This window comes from Anopheles merus, chromosome 3R (assembly GCF_017562075.2).
Source record: "Anopheles merus strain MAF chromosome 3R, AmerM5.1, whole genome shotgun sequence".
NCBI lineage: Eukaryota > Metazoa > Arthropoda > Insecta > Diptera > Culicidae > Anopheles > Anopheles merus.
Window position 1 is genome coordinate 2,461,283 of NC_054084.1, and position 21,958 is coordinate 2,483,240.

At 50.8% G+C, this 21,958-nt stretch overlaps 1 protein-coding gene across 1 annotated transcript; it reads left to right on the forward strand.

Moving 5' to 3' along the window:
- The first annotated feature begins 877 nt into the window (after positions 1-877).
- LOC121597493 lies at positions 878-21,937 on the forward strand. The gene is made up of 4 exons (XM_041923296.1): positions 878-2,887; positions 19,392-19,650; positions 19,727-19,932; positions 20,014-21,937. Exons 1-4 carry the CDS (start codon positions 2,722-2,724, stop codon positions 21,033-21,035), a joined length of 1,653 nt encoding a protein of 550 aa, XP_041779230.1. The 5' UTR covers positions 878-2,721; the 3' UTR covers positions 21,036-21,937.
- The last annotated feature ends 21 nt before the right edge of the window (positions 21,938-21,958 follow it).

Here is a 21,958-nt window from a genome sequence, read left to right on the forward strand (position 1 = left end):
CGTGTGCACCGGAGCAATCTAGCGTGAAAAATGTCTAATAGTATGGCGTCTGTTAAACGGGCGCTGGTGTGTAGTGGAAAACGCTTACTCCCTTGGGGTGTTTACTTTCCTTACTATCATCCGTCCTGGGTTTGCATTGAACACTATCGTCGAGTGGGGCGGGTGGGTGTTCGAATCACTGCTAAGGGAAAGCTTCCAAGCTCCAAGCATTGGCGAGGGTGGTTGCCGCAGATAGGGCTGCAGAAAATTGCAATATGATGGATTAATTAAATTTTACGTTCTATTTAATGTTACGCTTGTGCCTTTGATGCTTCTCCGGTGTGGTGTGGGGGAGCTCTGCCATCGGATTGGTGGTGAATGCAATATTTATTGGTATCGCAAAAGGAGGAAAAAATGAAAGTTTCACCTTCACTTGGTGCTGTTTTTTTAGGCAACACATTTTTGTAAATATCCCTCAAAAGTTGACAAAACGATGTATAATGTAGCTCTCTGTGTGATAAATAATACACCTTTCTTTGCTTGTCGCTGGAAAGTATTCATACAACATTTATTAAAACATTTTCTCCCGCGGATTTATACAAGCGATGACTCGTGAGTGATTTTGTTTTGAAGAAAATTGCTCGCATTGTAAATACCTTGACCCATCGTTTGCGCTTCTTTATTGTATCTTTCTCTCCGTACCGCCAACAGTTGACTGGGTGCACTTAGGGCACAAAGAATATCTTACAGCAATCACGCTGTAATCGATCCGCCCGATCGCCCGAGCTGAAGTTGATACGATGAAGGCGGGCAGAGGGCACCAGGGTTAATATCATATCAATCAAAGCATACAGACACTGGACAGAGCAACAAGAATAACATTGACCACCGCAGCAGGGAATGGACGCCCATCAGCTTAGAAGCGTATCTTCTATGATGGTTGGAGGATCAATTCCGCGCTCCTCCCGCCGTTGCTGATCCGCCACGAGTGAGTGAGCCCGATTGCGTAAAAGGAAACAGAAAACCCATTCTGCCATTAAGCACGGGGTGGAAAGATGCCTTTGTGATTGGCTGTGATTTGAGAGCGATTGTTTGTCAATAAGGTGGTCATATTTAATGGAGGAAGTGCGTAATGCTTTTTCAATTAGTAACTGTTTCAATTAATATAACTTACTGCAGTAGAGCCAAGAGCGCCGTGCACTTTTGGGGCAGAAAAACTTTCAATAACGCCAAATGGAAGTGTTTAACATGAAAGCAGAGATGAAAACAAACTTTGAAAAACATGCAGCAAAAGGTACAAACGATGCAAACGTATGAGATATGAGAGAAAACTGAACGGAAAGCGGAGAGAAGCGAATGAAAGAACAAAAAAGATTTGAGCAAGAGCGGGAGAAAATGGCCCCGCACTGGCGACTGGGAAAAGTGAGAAAACGGAGAAAAACGCGCACGCAACTCTCGACGGTAGTGAACATGATGGGTGCGCTCGCGCGCGCGCGCGCGCACTCACGCCCGTGGTCTACACGCGAGGTCTGCGCAGCTGCGCGAGTTAGTTGCAATATGAGCGTTCGTTCGAACGGTTCCCGTACAGTTCGCTTCGATCGCTGAAAACTGCTGCCGGACTACACAGCCCCAACGGCTCTCGTGCTGCTTCTCGTCGTCGTCGTCCTCCTAGGTCGTCTCGTGTTCGGTCGCGTTTGTTCACCGGGCAAGTCAAAGTCACGCGCTACACAGGCCAGGCGACAGCGACCAGGAGAGAACGCCAACCACCAACACAGCGCATCAGCAGCATCGGGCGAACGAACGACGGGAGCAATTTGTTTGCTGACAGCCTTCCTGGCCAGTGTTCTTGGTTGGAGTGGCGCGGTGTATCAGTTGTGCCACCCCGAAGATCCCGATACACCCCCGGGGCCGATTGGAGCAGCAGAAGAGGTGCTTCTTGATCCATGGAAATCGTCTCCCTTTCGCTGGGTTGGTTTTCTTTCTTTACGGTCAATTCTGCACCGCGAGGCAGTGCTTGAACGTTAGAGGTACGCGAAGACGCGAAGCGCAGCGGGCGAAGAAGTGGAACAGTTCGATTACTGATTACCGGTCGCTTGTTCTGTTTCCCATCTTTGGGGTTCGTTGCGTATACCACCGTTGAAGTCGTTTGTGTTCTGTTCGTTCGGACGCCCGCGTGGAAGCAGTTCGTTTGGGAGCGCAAAACGGAAGCCAGCGTGCGGTGGCTTCAGTGTATGTGTCGTGTGATTATGTGTGAAGCGCTAGAATAGAAAAGTCCTCCCCCCCCCCTCTTGTGTGTGTGTTGATTCGTTCTTTTGTTTTGTGGCATCGAGATCGCAAAGAAAAGGTATGAGAATCGGTGTGTCCAGTCGATGCGGATCATAATCGAGTCCATTGAACTAGATCGAGTGCAGTGTGTGTGTGTGTGTTTGTGTGTGGTTTGTTGACTCGTTGCGTGTTTGTGAAGTTGCGGCCGGTATATCTGCACTTGACCCGTTAGACAAGAATCTCGTCACGTTGCGACCACATGGCGATGGGCAGCATCAGTACAGCATCAACGGCAGCGATCTAAACAGGACCAGCTAGACAAGAAAGTGTGTGTGTCCCGCTGGGGGAGTTAAAGTGCAATCACTTCTCAAAACACGACGCCCCCTCTACCGCCAGTCGTCCATTGACACAGATCGCTCGGGAGTACAGAGAAGTATTTTGTTAGTCAAGTTGTGAGTGTGTGTGTTGAGCCCCAAAATGTTGTTCTACGCGGAGTGGCAGAGCATCGACAGGAAGCAGCGGAGCTCGCATCGACGCAGCAGCACCACGGCGAGTTCGGGGGCAGTCAGCCTACTGCTGGCCGCTCTGGCATTGCTAGCAACTCGGGCAACAGTTTCCGGTCAAGAGGACTCTCAAGGTTTCGGTAAGTACCTAACCTCAATTTAGCTCTTCAGCAGATCAGTACGGTTTCTCTTTATATTATGGGTGCTCCATTGTGTCAGAGGGGGAAACCCTTGAAAATGTTGGAGTTCATATGAAGCATTATTTTTTCGATTAGCGCCCAAAAACCTTGTTGTGTGGAATGAATCTACGGTGCATCATTAGCTACCTTGCCGTATTATGATCGAGGGCAAACACGAAAGGGGTGTGGGGGTATGGAGAATGGAAATGCAAAGCTTTTAATTTTGGGGCTCGAGGTAAAAGCCAAACTATCCATATGAGGCAAGTAATTCGCTGCCCGATACGCTATAATCATGTCCGAACCAAATAAAAAAGGGATCTAATGATTGTGATTTCCCATTAAGCTCATCTTTCGGATGATGATTAAGGGAAGATCGGGCAAATGTAATGGGAAATGGTTATTACGTATCAAACAGATTCATTTTCCAATTTTCCCAGCCAAAAAGGGATCTTAAATAACGGATTGTGACAGAGGTTTGGGGCGTTTGAGGAGAATGTTTCGCTTAACTTTTAAATAAATTTCGAACCTATCTCTCACTTTAATCGCCCGCACGGAGGATCGCGGTGTCATTTACGGAACGATTCTTTCTGGCCGTTGCGAATGACCTCAAAAGCGGAGCATGCCGCTTCCTAGCCAACTCATTACATAAAATTCTGACCATTGCCATTGTGTGTCTCGTTGTCGCTCAGTGTCACAATTAGCGGACAACAATGCGCTAATGCACACGTAGCCCGGGGGCAGGGGGGAGAGTAGAGAATCGTTCTTCTTTCCTTCCGGTCCGGTCGGTTTTTTGGGGGTGCGTGGTGCGTGGAATTAATCGGATCGGGCGGACCTCTTTCGGTGGGGGGTTTGTTGTTGGTGCCATTATTCTCGGACGACCTTTGCCTCTTCCCTTTGTGTTTCCGCTTTTTTCCCAGCTGCGTCCGGGTGAAATGTTCTCAGCCTTTTGTGCTGGCCTTCCCGGCCTGGGGCTGATGGGTTGGAATGCATCGTCATTAGTCTTTCACAATGGCGATGGCCGTTTGCTTCGGGGGAAAATTCTACTCGCTTGAAGCATCGCCAGCAACCTCCGTTAGATGGCGGACACGGAAAACGGAACTGTGTGCCTTTTCCACCCGCACCACCCGTGCCACACCATGGTGTGCATGAATTACGCCCGCTGGGATTGGTTTTAAGCAAGCGGCAATTATGATAGGAAAAATTAATTCAAATTAGATATTCTCTCTATAGCTTTAAGAGCGACAGAGTGTGTGAGCGAGTGGGAATAGGAATAGGGAGTGGGTGCATTGAGGGTTGCTTTTCCACTTGATTCACGCAAAATTCTTACCGAAGCGTGTCGGTGCGTATGTGTAACATCAAAAAGTGTAAATGCTAATCGGAAGAAAGTCCACCAAGATGTACCAAAGCACCGAGGAAAAGTCTTCCGGAATGAAATGCAAATCGATGATTTGGGGTATGGAAATTTACCATCTTCAGCGCTCCGACCGATCGTCCCAAGACGGGTGTTGTTCATTCGACTGTGCATCTGCCTACAGAGAGAGAGGGGGAGAAAGGGTGAGGGAGGAAAATGAATCAATCAAAACTTCACACCTGACTGCATTAAAATCTCCTCCCATGAGGTGGAATGGTAATGCTCTGTGCGTAGAAAAGCAGGACGGAAAGGGGTTGGGGATGGCGAAAAGATTTCATTTGCTTAAAAAATCGACGCTCTATCCGGCTTTTGCTGTTTTACATTTTGTAGGCATTTTTTCCTCGCCCTATCTCGGTGTTGCATCGACGCACCGCAAAAGCTCTAAATTCATTGCTCACGTAATGTGCGCTGCCAAAAAAAAAAAAGAACCGACCTCGTTGTGAACGGGCTGTGGATGATCCACCAATGAATCCCCAAAACAAGCCGTGAAGCCCACACACTCCCCATTTAATCTGGAATGCGGTACGCTGGCGCGTATTACGTGTCCATTCCCTTCCGTTCTCGGTTCACAGTTAGTTAGATCGGCGCGCATCTCGGGTGGCGTTCGCGCTCTGGTGCTGTGGTAGGAAGAAATAATTTGTCGTAATTATACACACCTTCTCACATCAACACCCCCCCCGCCCCCGCCTCGGTCGCTAACGGATTGCACTAGTTGTGGGATGCTTTTGGGCCCATGCCCAGGTTTGGTTTTGTTTCCCAAATTCAATTTTCATCAGTGCTCCAGCGCGCTCCGGTGTTTGAAGCCGAGTGTAAAAGAAAAGAAAACCTCCAAATTGGGAGGCTGGCGAACGACGGGCAAAGAAGCACATTGTTGCAGCAACAAAAGGGCGGCAGGTTTGGTGGCGTGTTTTAATACCAACGGGACTAAAGGGGAACTGTTTCACACGCCGTTTAATTACCGAAAACCCGAGCACAGATAAACAATCACGATCAAGCGGAGAACAGAACACTGTAGCTGTGGGGTTGTGTGGCTCTCGATCTTCTTCTAACGGTTCGCCGATCAAGCGACCCGAGCGCACGGATGGTGCTCAGAACGATTCTTGCCATTCTACGAAACGTTTCCGAAGGGTTGTTGTTCATTTAAATGAACACTTTATGCTGATTTTTTATGCCCACTCAAGACACCACCCGTGATCGATCGATCGGTAGCTATTCCAGCTCAATCAAAAGCTCCCTTTGGCTCCATCTCTCTCTCTCTCACATCACAGCTGGTCAAAAAGGCAATTCGCGCGTGCGTCTGATTTTGTAATTTTCTTTTCGCTATACCCGCTCCCTGCCAACAGGGAATGATCGTTTCCTACTCTGTTCCAACTGTGTATTTTCCAGCCTCCGATTGCTGCTGATGATTGCACATGCTCCTCTCGCGTGCGCGTTGTGGAAATACGCAATCGGGAAGAGCAACGGCGGCGGCTAGATTTGGGTTAGTAATTACGCAAAATAGGTCTTGTTTGGTAGGGAATAATAGAAGCGTACACGTACAGCAACAGAAGCTTGTACGTGTTTGCGTTTGCGTTTGTGTGTACCCTTTTACCCTGCCGGGCCGGTCTAATGAAAACTCGTGCAGATTCCGCCCGCCAGCCCGCCGTCCCCAAAAAACTGAGGCAAAAGGGTGCAATTGGGAAAGGGGCATTGTAGTAGAGCATTGTGCTGTGTTCATTAGCTTCCCGGCGCTGTAAAGAGAGTGAAAGAGAGATAGGAGAGTAGGGCTGGTACGGTAGCGTGCTGCTGGGATGATGATTTGTGCTTGCCAAATTTGCCGTAAATTGCAAGTGCCGTAACCAAACAACGTGTGGCGGTGGCAAAGATGTCTTGTTTTTCTCCTACCGCCGCTTGCGTTGCTTTAAAGTGGTCATTCCGGTTCGGTGTTCGGGGCGGCAAGGGTTGGGATGGGTTACGCAAATTAGCTTTCGTTACGTTGCGGAGTCTCATTCTGACAGTTCCCTTTTTGCACAAATTCCCCGTTGTGTCGTGACCTGCGGGACGGTGTCGCGCCGCACCGTGCACGTTATTATTACTTCCGAGAGCTTTGCGGTACTGTTGCGCGAACGGCTGCGCAAGCGAGAGAACGTTTCATCCGACGCTCGGCCGCCATGCTGGTGATGGTGGTTGATGATGCATTTACATGCCGTTTGCGGTTGCGTAACCGCAATTATGCGCAAGTTGCTCTCTACCGTGCGCAGCACACACATGTCCCGTACGCACCGGGCTAATGATGGTGTGATTGTGCATGGCAGGTACATGTTTGCTTATGGGCACATGGTTCTGATTCAGTCAACGAACTCGAGGGGTTGGTGATGGTGGTGGCTCGGCACGCAGAACACAAAAGCCACCCCACCCGTTAGTAGCTGTGTAGTTGTGGTTTGAGACGGGTGGAGGACAGAACAATAATGATTACCATCGCACAGCGCAGCAACACAAAGCTTTGCACTTGGCACTCTTGGTACTTCTGGTGGCTTCTGCTGAAGGGCCTTTCGCCTGAAATCTGTGCCTAATTGCCCGATGAACATTTACATTTGGAAAAAGAGCATCGTTATGCATTTGAAATCAAACCGTGCGTGCCGATGTGGCGTTTCTCGCGAGAGAAATGGTTCCTTTGCCCTAAAGCTGCCAGTGGCAAAAGAACGGTTATGGTTGAGATAGAATGGGGGCGGCCTCGCCTCGTCTAACTCATAAACATCATGCCCGTTGTGGGGGAGTGGTGACCGTCATCTGCAGAAACTTGTTCCATTGCCTGCAGAGTGAAGGGGAAGGCTCACAGATTAGCAACGGAACCGAGACCGAGAAGCGGTCACCATCTCTGGACCTTTTGGCTGATGGCAATTTAACACGGACGCTCCCAATCGCTGCTCCCACCCGGCACAGTTTGGTGCCCTTTTTTGCATGCTGTCTGTACTGTGTCTGTGTGTGTGTGGTTGTGTGTGGGACAGGTAGTTTGAAAAGCCCAACTCGCGTGGTGTTATCTTGCCGCGAAAGCATGCGCGTGTTTTATCTTTTTAAGTACTTCGTTCTTTGCCACCAAACTACGGACACACACACCCTTCAACCGGAGTGGGATGGATGACTCCTGGCATGCAACGGTATTCGAGTTACCCCCACACACACACACACATACACACACCGTATGGCATTCGACACGCATGAGGCAAATTGAATTCTTCGCCCTTTCCATCGCCCGCGAGAAAGGGCGGAAGAAAAGCAGCACACACAAGATCACGATCGTGTAACCACACTTGAGAAGGCTGGCTTCACCACGGTGGTTCCCTTTTTGTCGTGCGATCTCGCCGGGCATCTACGACGGGGCGGAAAATGGGAAATCTTTGGTGGTGGTGCTGTTGGTGGCGCTGGTTGTGATTCGAACTATTTGTGGCACACAATGGGATGTTAAGGAAGCAGAGGGAGGGAGTTGTGCGAGGAAGGGGAAAGTATGTTACAATAGCGCCATTGCGCAACGCACCAATGTTTCCAACCCCGTCCCGGCTGGAACAAACTCAATTATCCGCAATTAGCCGGTGCACGACGTCACCTGATGTGCAGTGGTGCGTCTTTCGTGCGTTTCTTTCCGCATTGGAGAAGAGGCCCCAGGGCCAAGTCTTGTTTGGTGTGTTGGGCGGACAAGTGGACGAAGGCGACAAACTGCACAAACACTCTCATGCGGGGGTAAGTGTGACAGATTACAGTTATTAGTCCACCGGCCGTCACTCGGTGGGTGTTGTCTCTAATTGCAAACCTGTGTGTGGATTGTCCGGCCCCTCCACATTCGCAGTCCGTCTGTTTGGTTTCATGATGGATGGCAGCTGCATTTGCTGAAACCGATGCAACAGGGCCGTGTGTGTTTGCCCTGTTTACTTTACCCGTAATGATGTTTGATTTATCTGGTACTTCTTGGGAAGCTGTCGTCTTAGTTCGTTGTAGCAAACACGATCCAGGTCAGGGAAGTCTTGCGCTCGTCGTCGTGTTTATTGAACTGACGAATTGGTTCTCATCTGGACAAATGGCAAACTAAATTTGCACCGAAACTCCCCAAACGCGACACACACACACACACTAATGGTCGTTGAGCTTAGTGAAAATGACAACCCCTTTCGCTGTGGTTTTAAGGTGACCCACAAAGAAAGCAATCAGTAGTACACAAAGCAGTACTCTCTCGCGGTAATCGTAATGGCGTGAAAGGTGTGTGTGTGTGTGCGACACAATGAGCTCATCATGTGACGGTTCTGTACCGCCACCATTCGAGGGGGTTTGTTTTCAACCCCAAAGTGTAAGAAAGCAAGGATAAACACTGTGGAGAAAGGCGTGACGGTAAAAGCATTCCCTTCTGCAGCACGAATTGTAGTACAATTTTTCGGTTAATCAACGTCCTTCATGGCCACCGTGTACCACCTATCCCTCCTCTGTGCGGGACACGACTGGACACGCCTGTGGAAGACCTCGTGACCAATTCGGCGATTCACTTCCTCCGACGCGATACAAAGCGGGCGGAGGAATCATCTAATCGTTCACCTTCCCGCAGCAGACAGGAGTCGTTAAGCGTAAACGTCGTACAGATATCGATCTTTAATGTCGCAGCCTGGTTTCTTTTTTCGACTACACGGTTCTACTACCGATCATTGCCCCCCTGGTACGTTAAATGGTGCAATTTTCGTTGCTCGGTACCTTTTTGCTTGGGGGCCGAAGTACTTGCCGCCCATGAGTCGTTTCCTTTTCATGCCCGATCGCACATCGGCACCCTCTCCGCCTCGGTTCTTTATTGATGGGCTCGATCGACCGTCCGATGAGAATGGTATTTTGCTGTTATAATTAAAACCAATACCAAAAACCACCCCTCGAGGGGGGCCCAGGCAATACCAACTCTAAAATTTGGACGGGAGTGTGTGGTGTAGTACCGGTTCTCTGAAGACGGTGATCGTGAGTTCGGGCAAACACTTCTTTCCCTACCAGACCGGACCGGTATTCGCTTCCTTCGCACACACTGTTTTTGGCACGTTTTGATCGAAAATCTCCACTAATGGGGCCTCATTTTCTCATCTTTTGAAATCGTTTACCTGCTCCCGAGTCCGCTGCTCCCGAAGCCGCAGTCAGCCAGTGATGGGAAATGGGAGTCCACATGTGAGTGACGAACCTGTCCCAATCGATGCGAGTTGGGTGGGAAGCTGGTGGAGCCAAAGATGATTGGTTCGAGATGGGTTTCTGTGTGGTTGTTTGCTGACGAAGACCTATTTCCTGGCGGTGGCCGCGTTTAAGCCTTTAAAAGCGACGCGCGATTTATGTTCTCCACTCCCAGGCTGCCGTTTTGTGCGAAAGACACCACCACCACGCCGTCGAAACGTTTATCTAGCGACCCGCATTCTGTGCGCTTCTGTGCGGACCATTGGAAGATATGCAAATGCGTGGTGACCACACACAAGAGAGAGGTAGTTAAACACCGCAGAGATAGAGAGAGGCTGTAAGATATGGAAATTGTGTTGGTTATTGGTTTCGGGCAATTATTTCGGGGCAGTTCAACAACTTGTGGCATATATTTTCGCGTGTTTGGGTCAACGAACGTGCGAAGAACTTGGGGAGAGTTGTGTGGTGTGAAATGGTGAGAGAACCGCCCAGTGGAAATGAAACGATATGGCCTCCGCCTTCCAGTAATTGATGCCAGGCGTTTGCTGCTTGCGCCATGTGCCGGAAGTTGCTGTATCTTGCGTGTACTTTTCTTGTGTCTGTTTCGTCCGATCCGCTTCTAAACGAGCAAAAGATCACATCGGATCGGATCAATCCCAACGTCCAGGGTAGCGTACGTGATCGTTTGCTGTTCTTCATTTCCGCAGAACGATTGGCGATCTTGGCGGACGGCGGTGATGAAGTGCTCATGATGGCGCACCGGCGATCACGTTTAACCGATCATAAAACGAGCAAGACGAGCCACTGCCGCCGCCGCCGCCGCGTCCCGGGAAAACCTGCGCTACCCGCGGGGACTCATTACCGGCGTCGGTTGCCCGCGCAGCAGCTATTCTGTGCTAGGTTTCGCTTTTCATCGTGTAATTTGAAGCGATACGATCACTTCACCGATCTCCATGGTCGGTAAATCCTCGGTGAGCACATAAAGCAGAACAACAGCCGCGGCAGCAGCCCCCAACAGCTGGAGTGGAGTAGGTGCTGAAGCATGCTCTCGAAAGCACTCGACCACAGCAGATGGCAATGGCACTGACTGACGGACTGACTGAATGCCGAGGGGATGGAGGGGGTGCTGGAAAAACACGGCTGAATCGGGTGTGAAAATCTTGCCAACAAACACACACAGACAGACAGAGACATGTCAAACAAAGCGCACACAACTCTTTGGGAAATGCATAAACCCTCGTGCAATTCAATGAACTCTCTTCTATTCCTCTGTTTCCCCGCTGCGTTCTTTTTTCTTATTATACTGGCAAAGGTGGGTGGTTTTTGGCGCAAGCAGAACAACCTCCACAAACACCTCCCCTCACCAAATGCTACGGATCATGCACGGTCAGTCGCGATGCTCACGCGCGCCACACGCCGCTCTGCTGCGGTGAAGCAATAAACTTTGGCGAGCATAATTGTGTTACGCCACAGCCGCCATCATCCACCACATATGGCCGTGAGCGGGAGGATTGCGTTCTTTGATTGAAGGTTTGGTGTTCTCCTCAATCGTTGGCATGTTGATGTTTTTCCAGTTTTCCCGCGAGCCCAACCAACCGAGCTCGACGGGGCCGACATCCGAAGAACATTTGTTACGTTTGAAGGAGAAGCGCGATCAGCAAGCAGAAGGTTAAGAACACGCTGCACACGGCGGAGGTGTTCTAGCCATCGACCGGAACTGAAAAAACTCAACATCGTGTTTCGATGTGAGGCCGTTTCAAATTTGCTCCTTCTCCGCTCCTCGGTCCGTGTGAAGCTTGGGTAAGGTTTCGGATTAATGCTTCAACCTCAACGGCTCATGCTGTCTGACTATTTTCTCCCATCGTTTGAGAAAGCACTGAGGGCCACTGAGTGAGAACATTCGAGCGATCGTTCAAGGTGTATGCGGTTGAGTAATGGCTTGATACGGCCTGAATATCTCATGTTCCGAATCTGACAGCTGGAAAGACAGTTTGACAGAGGGCTAGATTTGTAACCGACACTCCCAGTCGTGCACTGTGTGAATTTGTGTCCCAAAAAGAAAGAATAGATCTGCTCCAACCGGGTTTGAAAGCGAGATTGTTGTCGGGAATTAGAACTGATCAGTGCGACATAATTTTAAAAATGGTAGAAAGTATATCGGATCCCCCCTTTCCCCCAAACGTCCCATCCCAACGTTACGGAGTTAGCGTGCGCTGTCCGAAAACCAGCAGAGCGAGTCCCACTGTCGTGTGTGGCGGTCATGATTTACAGGAAACCTCGTTTCTACAGAACCGGAAAAATAGAGATATCATCCGGGCGAGCGGTTGTCCGAGCGAGCGGTTTCAAAGCTGCAGCCAGCAGCAGCAGCAGCAAAGGAGTGTCCGGGGAGTGTGTCATCCTGATCGTATCACTCGCGAGTAACCGTTTCGTAAAATACCACGAACGTATGCCAGGTCCCAGGGTTCCTCCCTTCCACACGCGCACGGGCATTGCCTGATTCGATTACGGGCACGGGAATACGCATCCATTACCATCCATTATGCTGTCCGGTGACGTTTGGCGCGGCTGGCTGTGCACGGCAGATATCGGGGTGATCGCATGCATGATGATGGGGGGGGGGGAAGCATGCGTTTGTTTTTCCGCCCATAAAGATCGCAAAGTCTCAAAGGGAAGGAGGAGGGGAATTGGCTTTCTTACTCCCCATTCCGCTTAAAAGAATGAAGTTTAATTAAAATTCAACAGAGAAACAGCCAGCAGGCGAAAAAAGACGAGATCGAGGATTATAGTCCTGGAAAGTCTGGAACTGGTTGTCTGCCAACTGGAAAGCAGCTCCACACACAAACACACACGTACACTTCCAGTACTGCACTCTGTGGTCTGTAGATCTACGATCGTATTGGCCCATTGGCGCGCGATGCACACATGCAAAGTCTGTTGTGACTTGTGACAAACGCGTCGTTCTTCCAATCGGAAAACCGATCGGCTCTAATCGTATTGGCGCGGTTGGCCATTACTTGCGCTCTCGCGGGTCTGTCACGAGCTGGATGTGACATGCAAACTCGGCGAAAAGGGCCGAGAGCGGCCGACGCGGTCCGTCCAAAAAGCTCCAGCAAACGCGCCTTCGTGTGGTTGGTAAAACATGGGTTGGCATAAAATAATAATTTACACGCCATCGCATATCGGATTGCTGCAGCGTCGTCGCCGTGTAAGGTTGGTTGGTCCACCATTTCCATCAAACCAGTTTTTGCTTCGGTGCTCCACTCGAGCGCGGGAGAAAGAGAGTGAAAAGGGTCTCGTCGTCGCTGTGTGTGATTGACCTGCTTGAAGCAATGGTTTATCCTTCGGGTGGGGAGGTGCACGAGGCTCTGTGGCCCTGACCGTGGCTAAGGCAAAGGCGTGTACGACACGGCCACGGCCATACATAATACATCAATTAATTATAGCAGTCGCAGCAAGGCAACAACAGTCCACCACACGCCGCGCCTTTCGCTTCGTTTTCACGCACGTGTTGCAGGGGCCAGCAGGGTGCGCTCGACTGGACATTGTAGAAGGGGCATAGGGAAAGTGTGTGTGTGTGATGGGATACTGGGAAATTGGAACAGTGGTCGTTAAAATTGAGATCAGTTCAGGCGGGGAGTCTCCAGAACTGGGGCCAAGGTGGTAAAAGTGTATTCTGTGCGACAGAGTGGCCTCCGCTCTAGACTTAACCGAGAAAGAGCGAGCTTGATGACAACTCTTGGGTGGAAAGTGGAAACAAACAAAAAAGTATGAATAAATGAGAGCTGTGCATTAGCGGCATTATAGCCCCCCAAAAACAAAACAAAAAAACAAGCCAACGCCGTGTTTGTTGGTTTTGGAGCCATCATCCATCCTACGCGCACAGTAAATGAGGTTGACGCGTCGTTTACCCAGATCTGTTGAGAATGATCTTTCCACAGCGATGATGATCGCGTCACAGACTGTTGGATGGATGGATGGTAATCTCTGCATGTAATTGTATTATCGCGAGCACTCTGCACTCCCTCGTAGGTAGTCATCGTCTGCTGATTCTGTGCGCGAGAGATCTCCATCCGTTCGTCGCTTATCATATCGCAGAGCTCAGAGATCGCACAGTAAACGACGCGAAACGGCACGCCAGGCACACGGTGCACGAGGAGGCGGGTGGGAGTAATTGTGCATGCTAAAACTATGCTCTGCAACGGGTGGAAAGGGCAGAACAGAACATCCTCCTGTTGGGCTCGCGCAACGTTAATGACCCTACCTACCACCCTGGAGGTCTGCTGCAAGCACACGGGAGATGCACACTTACAGTTTGTTGCCCATCGGTTCAAACGTAATGCAGTGCAGAGGGGTGTCCGCTTTGTTAGACGAATTGGGTCGGATGCTACCACCTTCCCGCAGGAATACCTCGCGGTGGTTGGGTTGAAGACAAAGTGATGACGATAGAAAGCGAATCAGGTAACAACAAGCACGCTGTTTAGGGTCCGGGTCCGGGTTCCCCGGAGTGTTCTGGTGTATCAAAATGGTCGTTATTATCGTCATTAGAGTCACGGTAGCCTGGCGGCGACGATCGGACCCAGTTCGTTGACGTAAGCCACTGTTGGACGCGCGTAAGGCGCGCGCGTTGACGTGTCGGAGGCTGAACTCGTTGCATTATGTATAAACCTTGCGTGGCTTCCGCTTTTCGGGGTTTATAATTAAATCACACAGCCCGGTACCGCACACGTCTTTGGTGGCCTTCTTCAGCTCGTTTGCGCGCTGGAAGCGGGTTTCGCCTTCCAATCTCCGGCCTCCATGTCCAATCTCCATTGACAGCCGAATTTTATAAATTTGGCAGTTTTACACGCTTGCCCTGCTCGGGGGGGTTGATTTACGAGAGCTTTTTGCCGAGTCCAGCGCCAGGTCAAAGCCTTGTCTTGGTTGCTTACTCACGGGGTTATAATAAACTAGCTACACGTAACAAACGCTGGTCCAAGATCCATTCATGGCGTTGTTATGTGCTTTATTTACGGCTTTGTTTTTTGCTACTGTTGGTACATCTTTTCTTTTTTATGCACTTCTCCTCCCTTGTTGATGTTGCTTCATCGACGAGAAAGTCGTTAAAACAGACATCATTTAGCATACAGCCTACGACGGCTGAGTGCAATGATCCATCCGTACGTACGATCGCCCAAAAGACTCCACCAACCACGGCGCATGGCGATGGTTCAATAAATCTACGCAACACACTCACAAACAATCGTTCCACTCTCACAAACTCCAACCAACAACTGGTTCTCCAAACTGCTGCTGCTGCTGCTGCTGGTGTGAAGTTAGTCCACAAGTTAGACAAACGGTAGCATTCTCTCGAAGGGCGGCCGCCGCGATCGGGCATAATTAGCATTCGATTGTTACAGCGCCAGAAGGGACCTCCCACGAACGTGCTGGGGCGACTAAAATATACATCCAGCAGAACAATGCATCGAAAAGAAAGGCGGAGAGAAGCGCTAAACAATGCAGCAGGCGTCGGGAAAGTGCATAAAGTAGATGCCACCGAACGGAGGTAGAGATGCAACCATTGCAATTGCAGATACCACGTTTCCAGATGCAATATCTCTAGGATGGCGCATTCAGTTGCTAAGAATGATGGACAGCACGACAGGCCCTCCCGCTCCGCACTCGCCCCCCCCCCCAAGAATGCATTCCGAAATGGACCAATTTCGGTGTGCCCTTAGGGGATCCTTTCCCAGAGCGAGCGACTGGATTGCATTGAAATCTCTCCCACAATGGGAATATAAATAATGTACTACGACGACACGATCCACGACCACTTCCAGTGGGCTTTTGCGACGGCACAATACCGAATTCGTGGTGTGGGCGCTTTGATCTTTTTGGAGCGAATTGTTCCCCGTGGACATGGGTACCCAATTCCCTCTGCGACGACGAGCCTTCAGGCGGGAAGCATCTTCGTGTGTGACGTGGGGGAGGGGGGGGGGGGACGTTCAAAACGTCGATTTTCAAACGACGAGGCTGGGAAAATGTTCACTCTGCTTCACCCTCTGCTCGGCTGCTTGTTGCTCTAGACACGTTGATTAATGGTTTCGTCACTAGAGCACGGAGGGAAGGCAAGGGGAAAGGCCACCCCAAGACGGTGCTGGTCGACGGGTAGTCTAATGAGATGCACTCTCAACCTCAATTTCCACGTCGGAGCTGTGTACTGCCTACGGTTTGGGTGCTAATGCCCGTCCCGAGCCGGGTGAACCTTTAACCTGTGGCCACCGAGGAGCTTTGCTGCATCTTCTGGAAACGCGCTGGAGCAACTCACACGAACGCAACTACCATTGCATTGGACGGGAAGGAAATGAATAGCATCTTTTTGGTGTTGCCGGTGTTGCTCCTGCTACGCTTCTCTAAGACAGAGAAGCGAGATGAGATGTTCGAGGGAGTCGGTCCACGCTCTTGCCCAGTTTTGCTTGCCACCGCCGTTCGCAAATGCACACGCGCACACACCGCACAGCTGCAGATATAGGTTAATGTTACTAATTGAGTCGTTCCTGCCCTGGCATATGTACCGACCGGTAGCTATAGTAGTGGTGGTGGCCCACCACGTGCGGCGGGCGGCCAACTAACCCCGCCGTGGGTCGAGCCTGCAACGTGCCCTGAATAATCTTCCAAGCTGAGCTGATCTGGTTGGCTGGATAGGCCTGGCTGGCTGGTACCGGTCGGAAGCCAGTTCTCTCGTCCACGGAAACGGGTCAACCGGAGTCCAACCGGAGCCGCGTTTTGGCTCGTCAGAAAGGAAATGTCAAAGTGCTCGAACGATCACCGACACGTTTGAACCGTTCATAATGAGGTAAATAGGTTCGCGCTGGTTTTTTTTGCGCCTGGTCTGGCAGGATTTGCACGTCTACCTCATCGGGCGTCATCCTTTAGGGGTTGGTGGGAACAGTTTCCAATAATTCCTGCCCTCTTTAAACCGCTCGACAATGAATCAGTGCTCTATATGCTGTGAAGTTTGAGAAAAAAAACACGATTCGCGCAAATCATCATCACGATCGACCATCCTCTTGCGGCGCCTAGATTCGGTGAAAGTGTTCCAAGGGCAGGGGCCGTCTTATCAAAAGATCAGCCTGTACTTTACCTCTTCAGCCGCCTAAATTTCCACCCAACCAACGATTGTGTCGGACGGGGCGGGCACATCTTGTTTGCAAACGACGGGGTAGGCGGGGTGGGCGCAATCATCTTTTTGTATCTCGGTGGGCCTCCTCGCGCCTCCTATTGGCAGCGGCGCCTCTGTTTGTTCTTTTTCGGTAAGGTTTCTCCTGCGAGCGTCTTCCCCGAAGTAGGAGAAGTAGGTCGCAGTAGGCCTGTGTTGTTTTTCCTCGCTTGCCTTTATCGAGTAGCCATTTTTGTTTCGGATCAGCTCGCGAAATCGAGTCGCCTATCGCATCCTTCCTCCCAGCCCTAAATCCGAACAGGCCCAATCAATCTCGTTGTGGGAAAAGGTGATCTCGCGGTGAAGACAGGCCGTCGTCGCCATCGTTTTGCAGTAAAAAAAGGTGGTTATGAATCGCGTGGCGGCTCTTTTGTTGGTTGCGACGAAAAGGTTGCGTTTAACCTCTTTCTAATGAATCACTTCCGCGGAGGACGCCCGATAATGGTCACCCCGAAAAAGGCCGCTGACATCGATCTCCGGGCTAACTGGGGAGATGAGTTTGGGTTCTCTCCGCTAATAAGCGGAAACGATATCGGTTACAGAAGATGGATGGCGGTGGCCGCTAAACTAAGACCGCGCATCGTGGCGACACGAGCGCTGCTGACCAGGTGAGTTTTAGGTGACTGACACACTAAAAGCAGAATTGATGATGATGATGATGATGATGATGATGAAAAAAATGGCAATCAACACCTCCCACCACCCGGAGGAAAGAGGAACATGCGTGTGTGAGTGTGTGGATATTACTACTAATGGGAAATTGGCACTTTGTGGCCGGTAAAGCACGTGGGAATCTATGGAAAAGGGCGTACCCCCGGGGGGTCCAGTAGATCGATCCAACGAAAGTGAGGAAATTTGATGGTTAATTGAAGTGCGTCTATTTGTGTGAGTAGATGGAGGCTTTCTTTTGGGAGCATTGGAACAGCTCGCCACGCCACCGTCTACCGGCCTACTGCCCTCCGTGAGCGCTACTTCTAAGCAGTGAAACCTGCGCAGGAGATGCTATGTCTGTCGGTTTGCCTCGGAATTCGGAAGCTAAAGTATGTTTCACGGTCTCTGGGGATTTCGGTTGTATTACACACACACACACACACACACACTTCTCGGGCCGCGACTCGTCCGCCAAGAGACGCATGTGGTGTGGTGGATGTTTTCTCCAAACCTCCCCAAACACCGTTTCAGACCTTTTTCGTTGTTAACTAATAAGGGCGAAATGTTACATTGTTGTGTGTACGCGTGCTATCGTAATGCATGATCGTGTGATCTTTTCTGGAGCTCACGGGCAATCGGGTTGCCTGTGCTTTTAAGGGCACAAAGTGGAATATAATGCGCCTTCGTCTCGCGAACACGAACACGGAACATTATCCACCTGTCGACGTCCTCCCACGACGGGATGATGCCACCAGTCACGGGATTCTATTGTTGTGGTTTGCTTCTGCGATCAAGCTCTAACGGGTGTACGCTGTGCCCAAGGTCATTATGCCATTGAAGCCGCCATTAGGGTCTGCTGAGAAGTATGTAAAGCCCGGACCAAAAGTGTGTCAGTATGCTAAGCAGACGCACTAAGGCTGCTGGGGCGGGAGTTCCCCAGGGATTGAAACAACGGCTGCATGAGTGATGAGCAGCAGCGTGTGTTTGTTCTTTGTTAGATCATAAAGAAGATGAATGTGTTTTCCCTCGCGCTTTTCAGTGAGTGGCAGTGAGCCCTGTAATTAGATGGGCACATAGAATCACAAACGATCTGGATCATTTGCCTGGGCCACTCACACACACACACCAAACACACGAGCGACAATGGCTTTGTGAAAAGGCCACACTGCAATTGACCTCAACCTCAATGCTTGATGTTATTCCCTGATCGATCGATAACGAACCTCCTGTGTATCGGCTGTGGGGGTTGGATGGCTGTTCGTAGATCTTAATTTTCTCCCAGCTGTACCGGTGAGGCCAAAACCGGTTGTCGATTTATCGTCAGCGAATAAGTTGGGTCAATCCGCTGCAACAACAGCAACATACACTGTATGACCCTGTCTGTATATGCATCGCCATAGAAGATATCTCCCGATGGATATCTCTTGAAGATGGAGTAGAGAAGATCTTTGGAGCCTGATTTGATCCGATCGTTAGATTTGATCGGTAATTTGCAGTCGATCCTGTGTCCTGTGTTTCTTCGTCGATCGTCTCGTTTGCATATTCGTTTTGTTGCTTTACGGTTCCCCTTGGGACAACTATTCCGTCCGAGTTTGTGTCCAGAGTAAGACATGCTGTTGTTCCTCTTGTAAATCTCGTGTTTTGCGCGCTTCGATCGATCGCCTACAGTTCGAGCGTGGGGAGCGGGTCGTAATCATAATGCTTTATTGGTTGGGTCGTGGAAATTGAACGGGATGGTGGGCTGTTTTGTTTGTTTGGGGTGTGTTCCCCTACACTTCCCTAACACACGCACTTAGTTTGAGTGCCATAAACCCAGTTTTTGCCGTTGTCATAAAGTTCACAAATGGGTCAGTGCCGGATTTGAGGCCCGAGGCACGTGTGTGTTCGTGTGTAATAAATGGAACGCAAAATGTGTGTGTGTGTGTGTCCGTCCAAAATCATTCTCTTGTTGATGCTTTATTGTCCGCCAGATTTCACACCTGTCCACCAAAACCAAATGGTGCCGTAACTAATGCCCCCTTCCTTCGTTGTGTTTCTTCCAGAGATTCGATCACTGTCCGGCGAACCGGACTACAAATCGGTGAACCTTACCTGGGAGGTGGAAAGCGTACACGGCACGGATGACGCAGCGGACGGACGTCGGCCGGCAGGGTATAAGGGACGCTCGGCAAAGCTGACCTCCTCCCCAACGGGCGTGGCGCGTGCTCCCCGATCGTTCAATGTGTTCTACTGCGAGCTGCAAAACTGGGGACCGCATCGCTGCAGGTCGAAGATCGTGAAGGATGAGTCGGGTGATAGTGGGTAAGTGGGAAGGAATAGTATACTTGCAGGAGAGAGGATGCTGACCACGACGTTGTTCGATGTGTGTTACTTTTAGGAATAGCAAGCAGTACTCACTGTTGGTGAAAAACCTCCGCATGGCGACGAAGTACTCGTTCCACGTGAAACCGCAGACGAAAAAGAGCGACCAGCGTGCCAGTGGACGGGCGGACGAGGGCGGGCAGGAGCCGGAGGAGCAAAACGCTTCCTCCACCGCTGCCGGACACAATCAAGGCCAAACGATCATCATACCAACGAAGGGCTGTAAGTGTTGTATTTCGCATACGTTTCTCGCTTCAGCGATCATTTCGCTAATCGCTCCGTTCCGCGTCCTTTTGCTTTCAGTCTCTGCCCACGCGACACAGTGTTTGCCGCACGCGTCCGAAATTGAGGTGGAAACGGGCCCATACTTTGGTGGCCGCATCGCCGCGGAGAATGGCAACTGTGGCATACAGGGGGACGCATCCAGCCCGCAGGAATCGTACACGATGCGCATCGACCATGAGCAGTGCGGCAGCAAGGTGAGCACGAGGGATCTGACCGTCGAGACGTACATCACGGTGCAGGAGAATCTGGGCATACTGACGCACAGTACGCGTCGGTTCGTCGTTGTGTGCACCTTCCAGCCGGACACACTGACGGTCCGTGCCCGGCTGGCCCTCCCGGGGAAGGGTGGTGCGGCGCCGGTGCCATCCTCCGAATGGTGGCCCGCCCAGGGACGCAATGCCCGTGTGCGCCAGTTCAACATGGTGGACAAAAGTGGGCTGGTGCTGAAGGGAGCCGGAACAACGGGGTCGGAGGATGAGCGGAACGACGTGGCCGAGCAGCTGGAGGAGGACTCGGGTGTTCCGGCAGAGGTGCGAGAGTTGCCCGCGGTTGAAGCCGACAGTCAGAAGAAAGCAGGCAGCGACGAGGAACAGCTGCTGCACGACGTCAAGTCGTCACCGTCGAACTCGCGCGGTACGAAAAGCGCTGGAAACTATGCCCGTTTGCTGAACGAGCAGCAACAGGACGAAGGAACGGGGCTGGTCGACGAGCTGGACGAGTATGGACAGGAGCTGGCAGAGAATGAAACGGCCGGTGAGGAGGCAGCCGACGAGGAACGTGTGGTTGGTGTCGCTGGATCCCGAACGGTCCCTAGCTCCCAGCGGCGATCGTCGGGAGGCAGTTCCGACTCCTCCGGCGGACCGTTCGATGCAACCGGGCTGCTCATATCCGCCTGCCTTGCTGTGATACTGATCGGAGCGCTCGTGTATCTGCTCCAGCGAGAGTTCAAGAAGCAGCGCATGATCCACCAGCATCAGCAGATGGAACGGACAGCGTCCGAGCGTCGGGGAGCGGCAGTGGGAGGCGTCACGATGCAGTAGTAGCGGGGAGGCATCACGATCTTTGACTGAGCTGTAGCAAAAGCAGCGCTCTCTTCCTCTCTTCCTTCTCACACTCTACATTCCTTACGGTTGTGGTTGTCATCTCAACCTTCCCCACTTGCCAACTATGATTTGAGCATAATTATTTATAGTTCGATGTGTCTGTATCAGTGACTGGAATTTAGCGATGTAAGCAATAACAAAAGAAAAACGATACAATTTTAACGAAAACCCAACGACGAATCGAAACGCGGGAAAAACACACACACACACAGACACATACACTCACAAATGAATCGAGCAATCGAAAAGGAAAATGCACGTGCACACAAACACACACAGAGAATGAATGCAGCAGCATGAAGAAGAGAAGCCCTAGCAAATAAGGATCGTTTAGTATTAAGAGCAATCAAACACAGAGACACGTAAACAAAACGTCCCCAAATGCATCCAATTTCCAGCTGTTTTTTTTTGCCATCCAACCTACTCTGCCCTACATGTGCGCTATCTTATGCTTACTCGTTTCCTTTGAAACGCGCGCTGCGTGCGTCTTAAAGGGGGATGCGAACGAGCAATCGACACTGCATCGCCCCTTAGGCTCGACAGACAGCTTACAAACGTTTCAGCGTACGAAAATGACTGAGCATAGAATTAAGCTAACCCAGCTAACCCTTCCCCCCCCCCCCCCTTAGAATGTTTCCCAATCGTTTCCGCAAACGAAGAAAAGGCAGCGGCCAACTGCTGCTGGAGAGGATTTACTTTAATTATTTTGCTTCTTCACCCACATCTAGCGCGTAAGTGTATCCGGTACGGAATGGAAAGGAAAAGTAACAGAAACAACAAGCAACAACTGTGTCTTTAATAAAGATTTTAACTTACAACGAGCGAAAGGTGGAACGTTTTTTTTTTGGTGATGGAGAAAG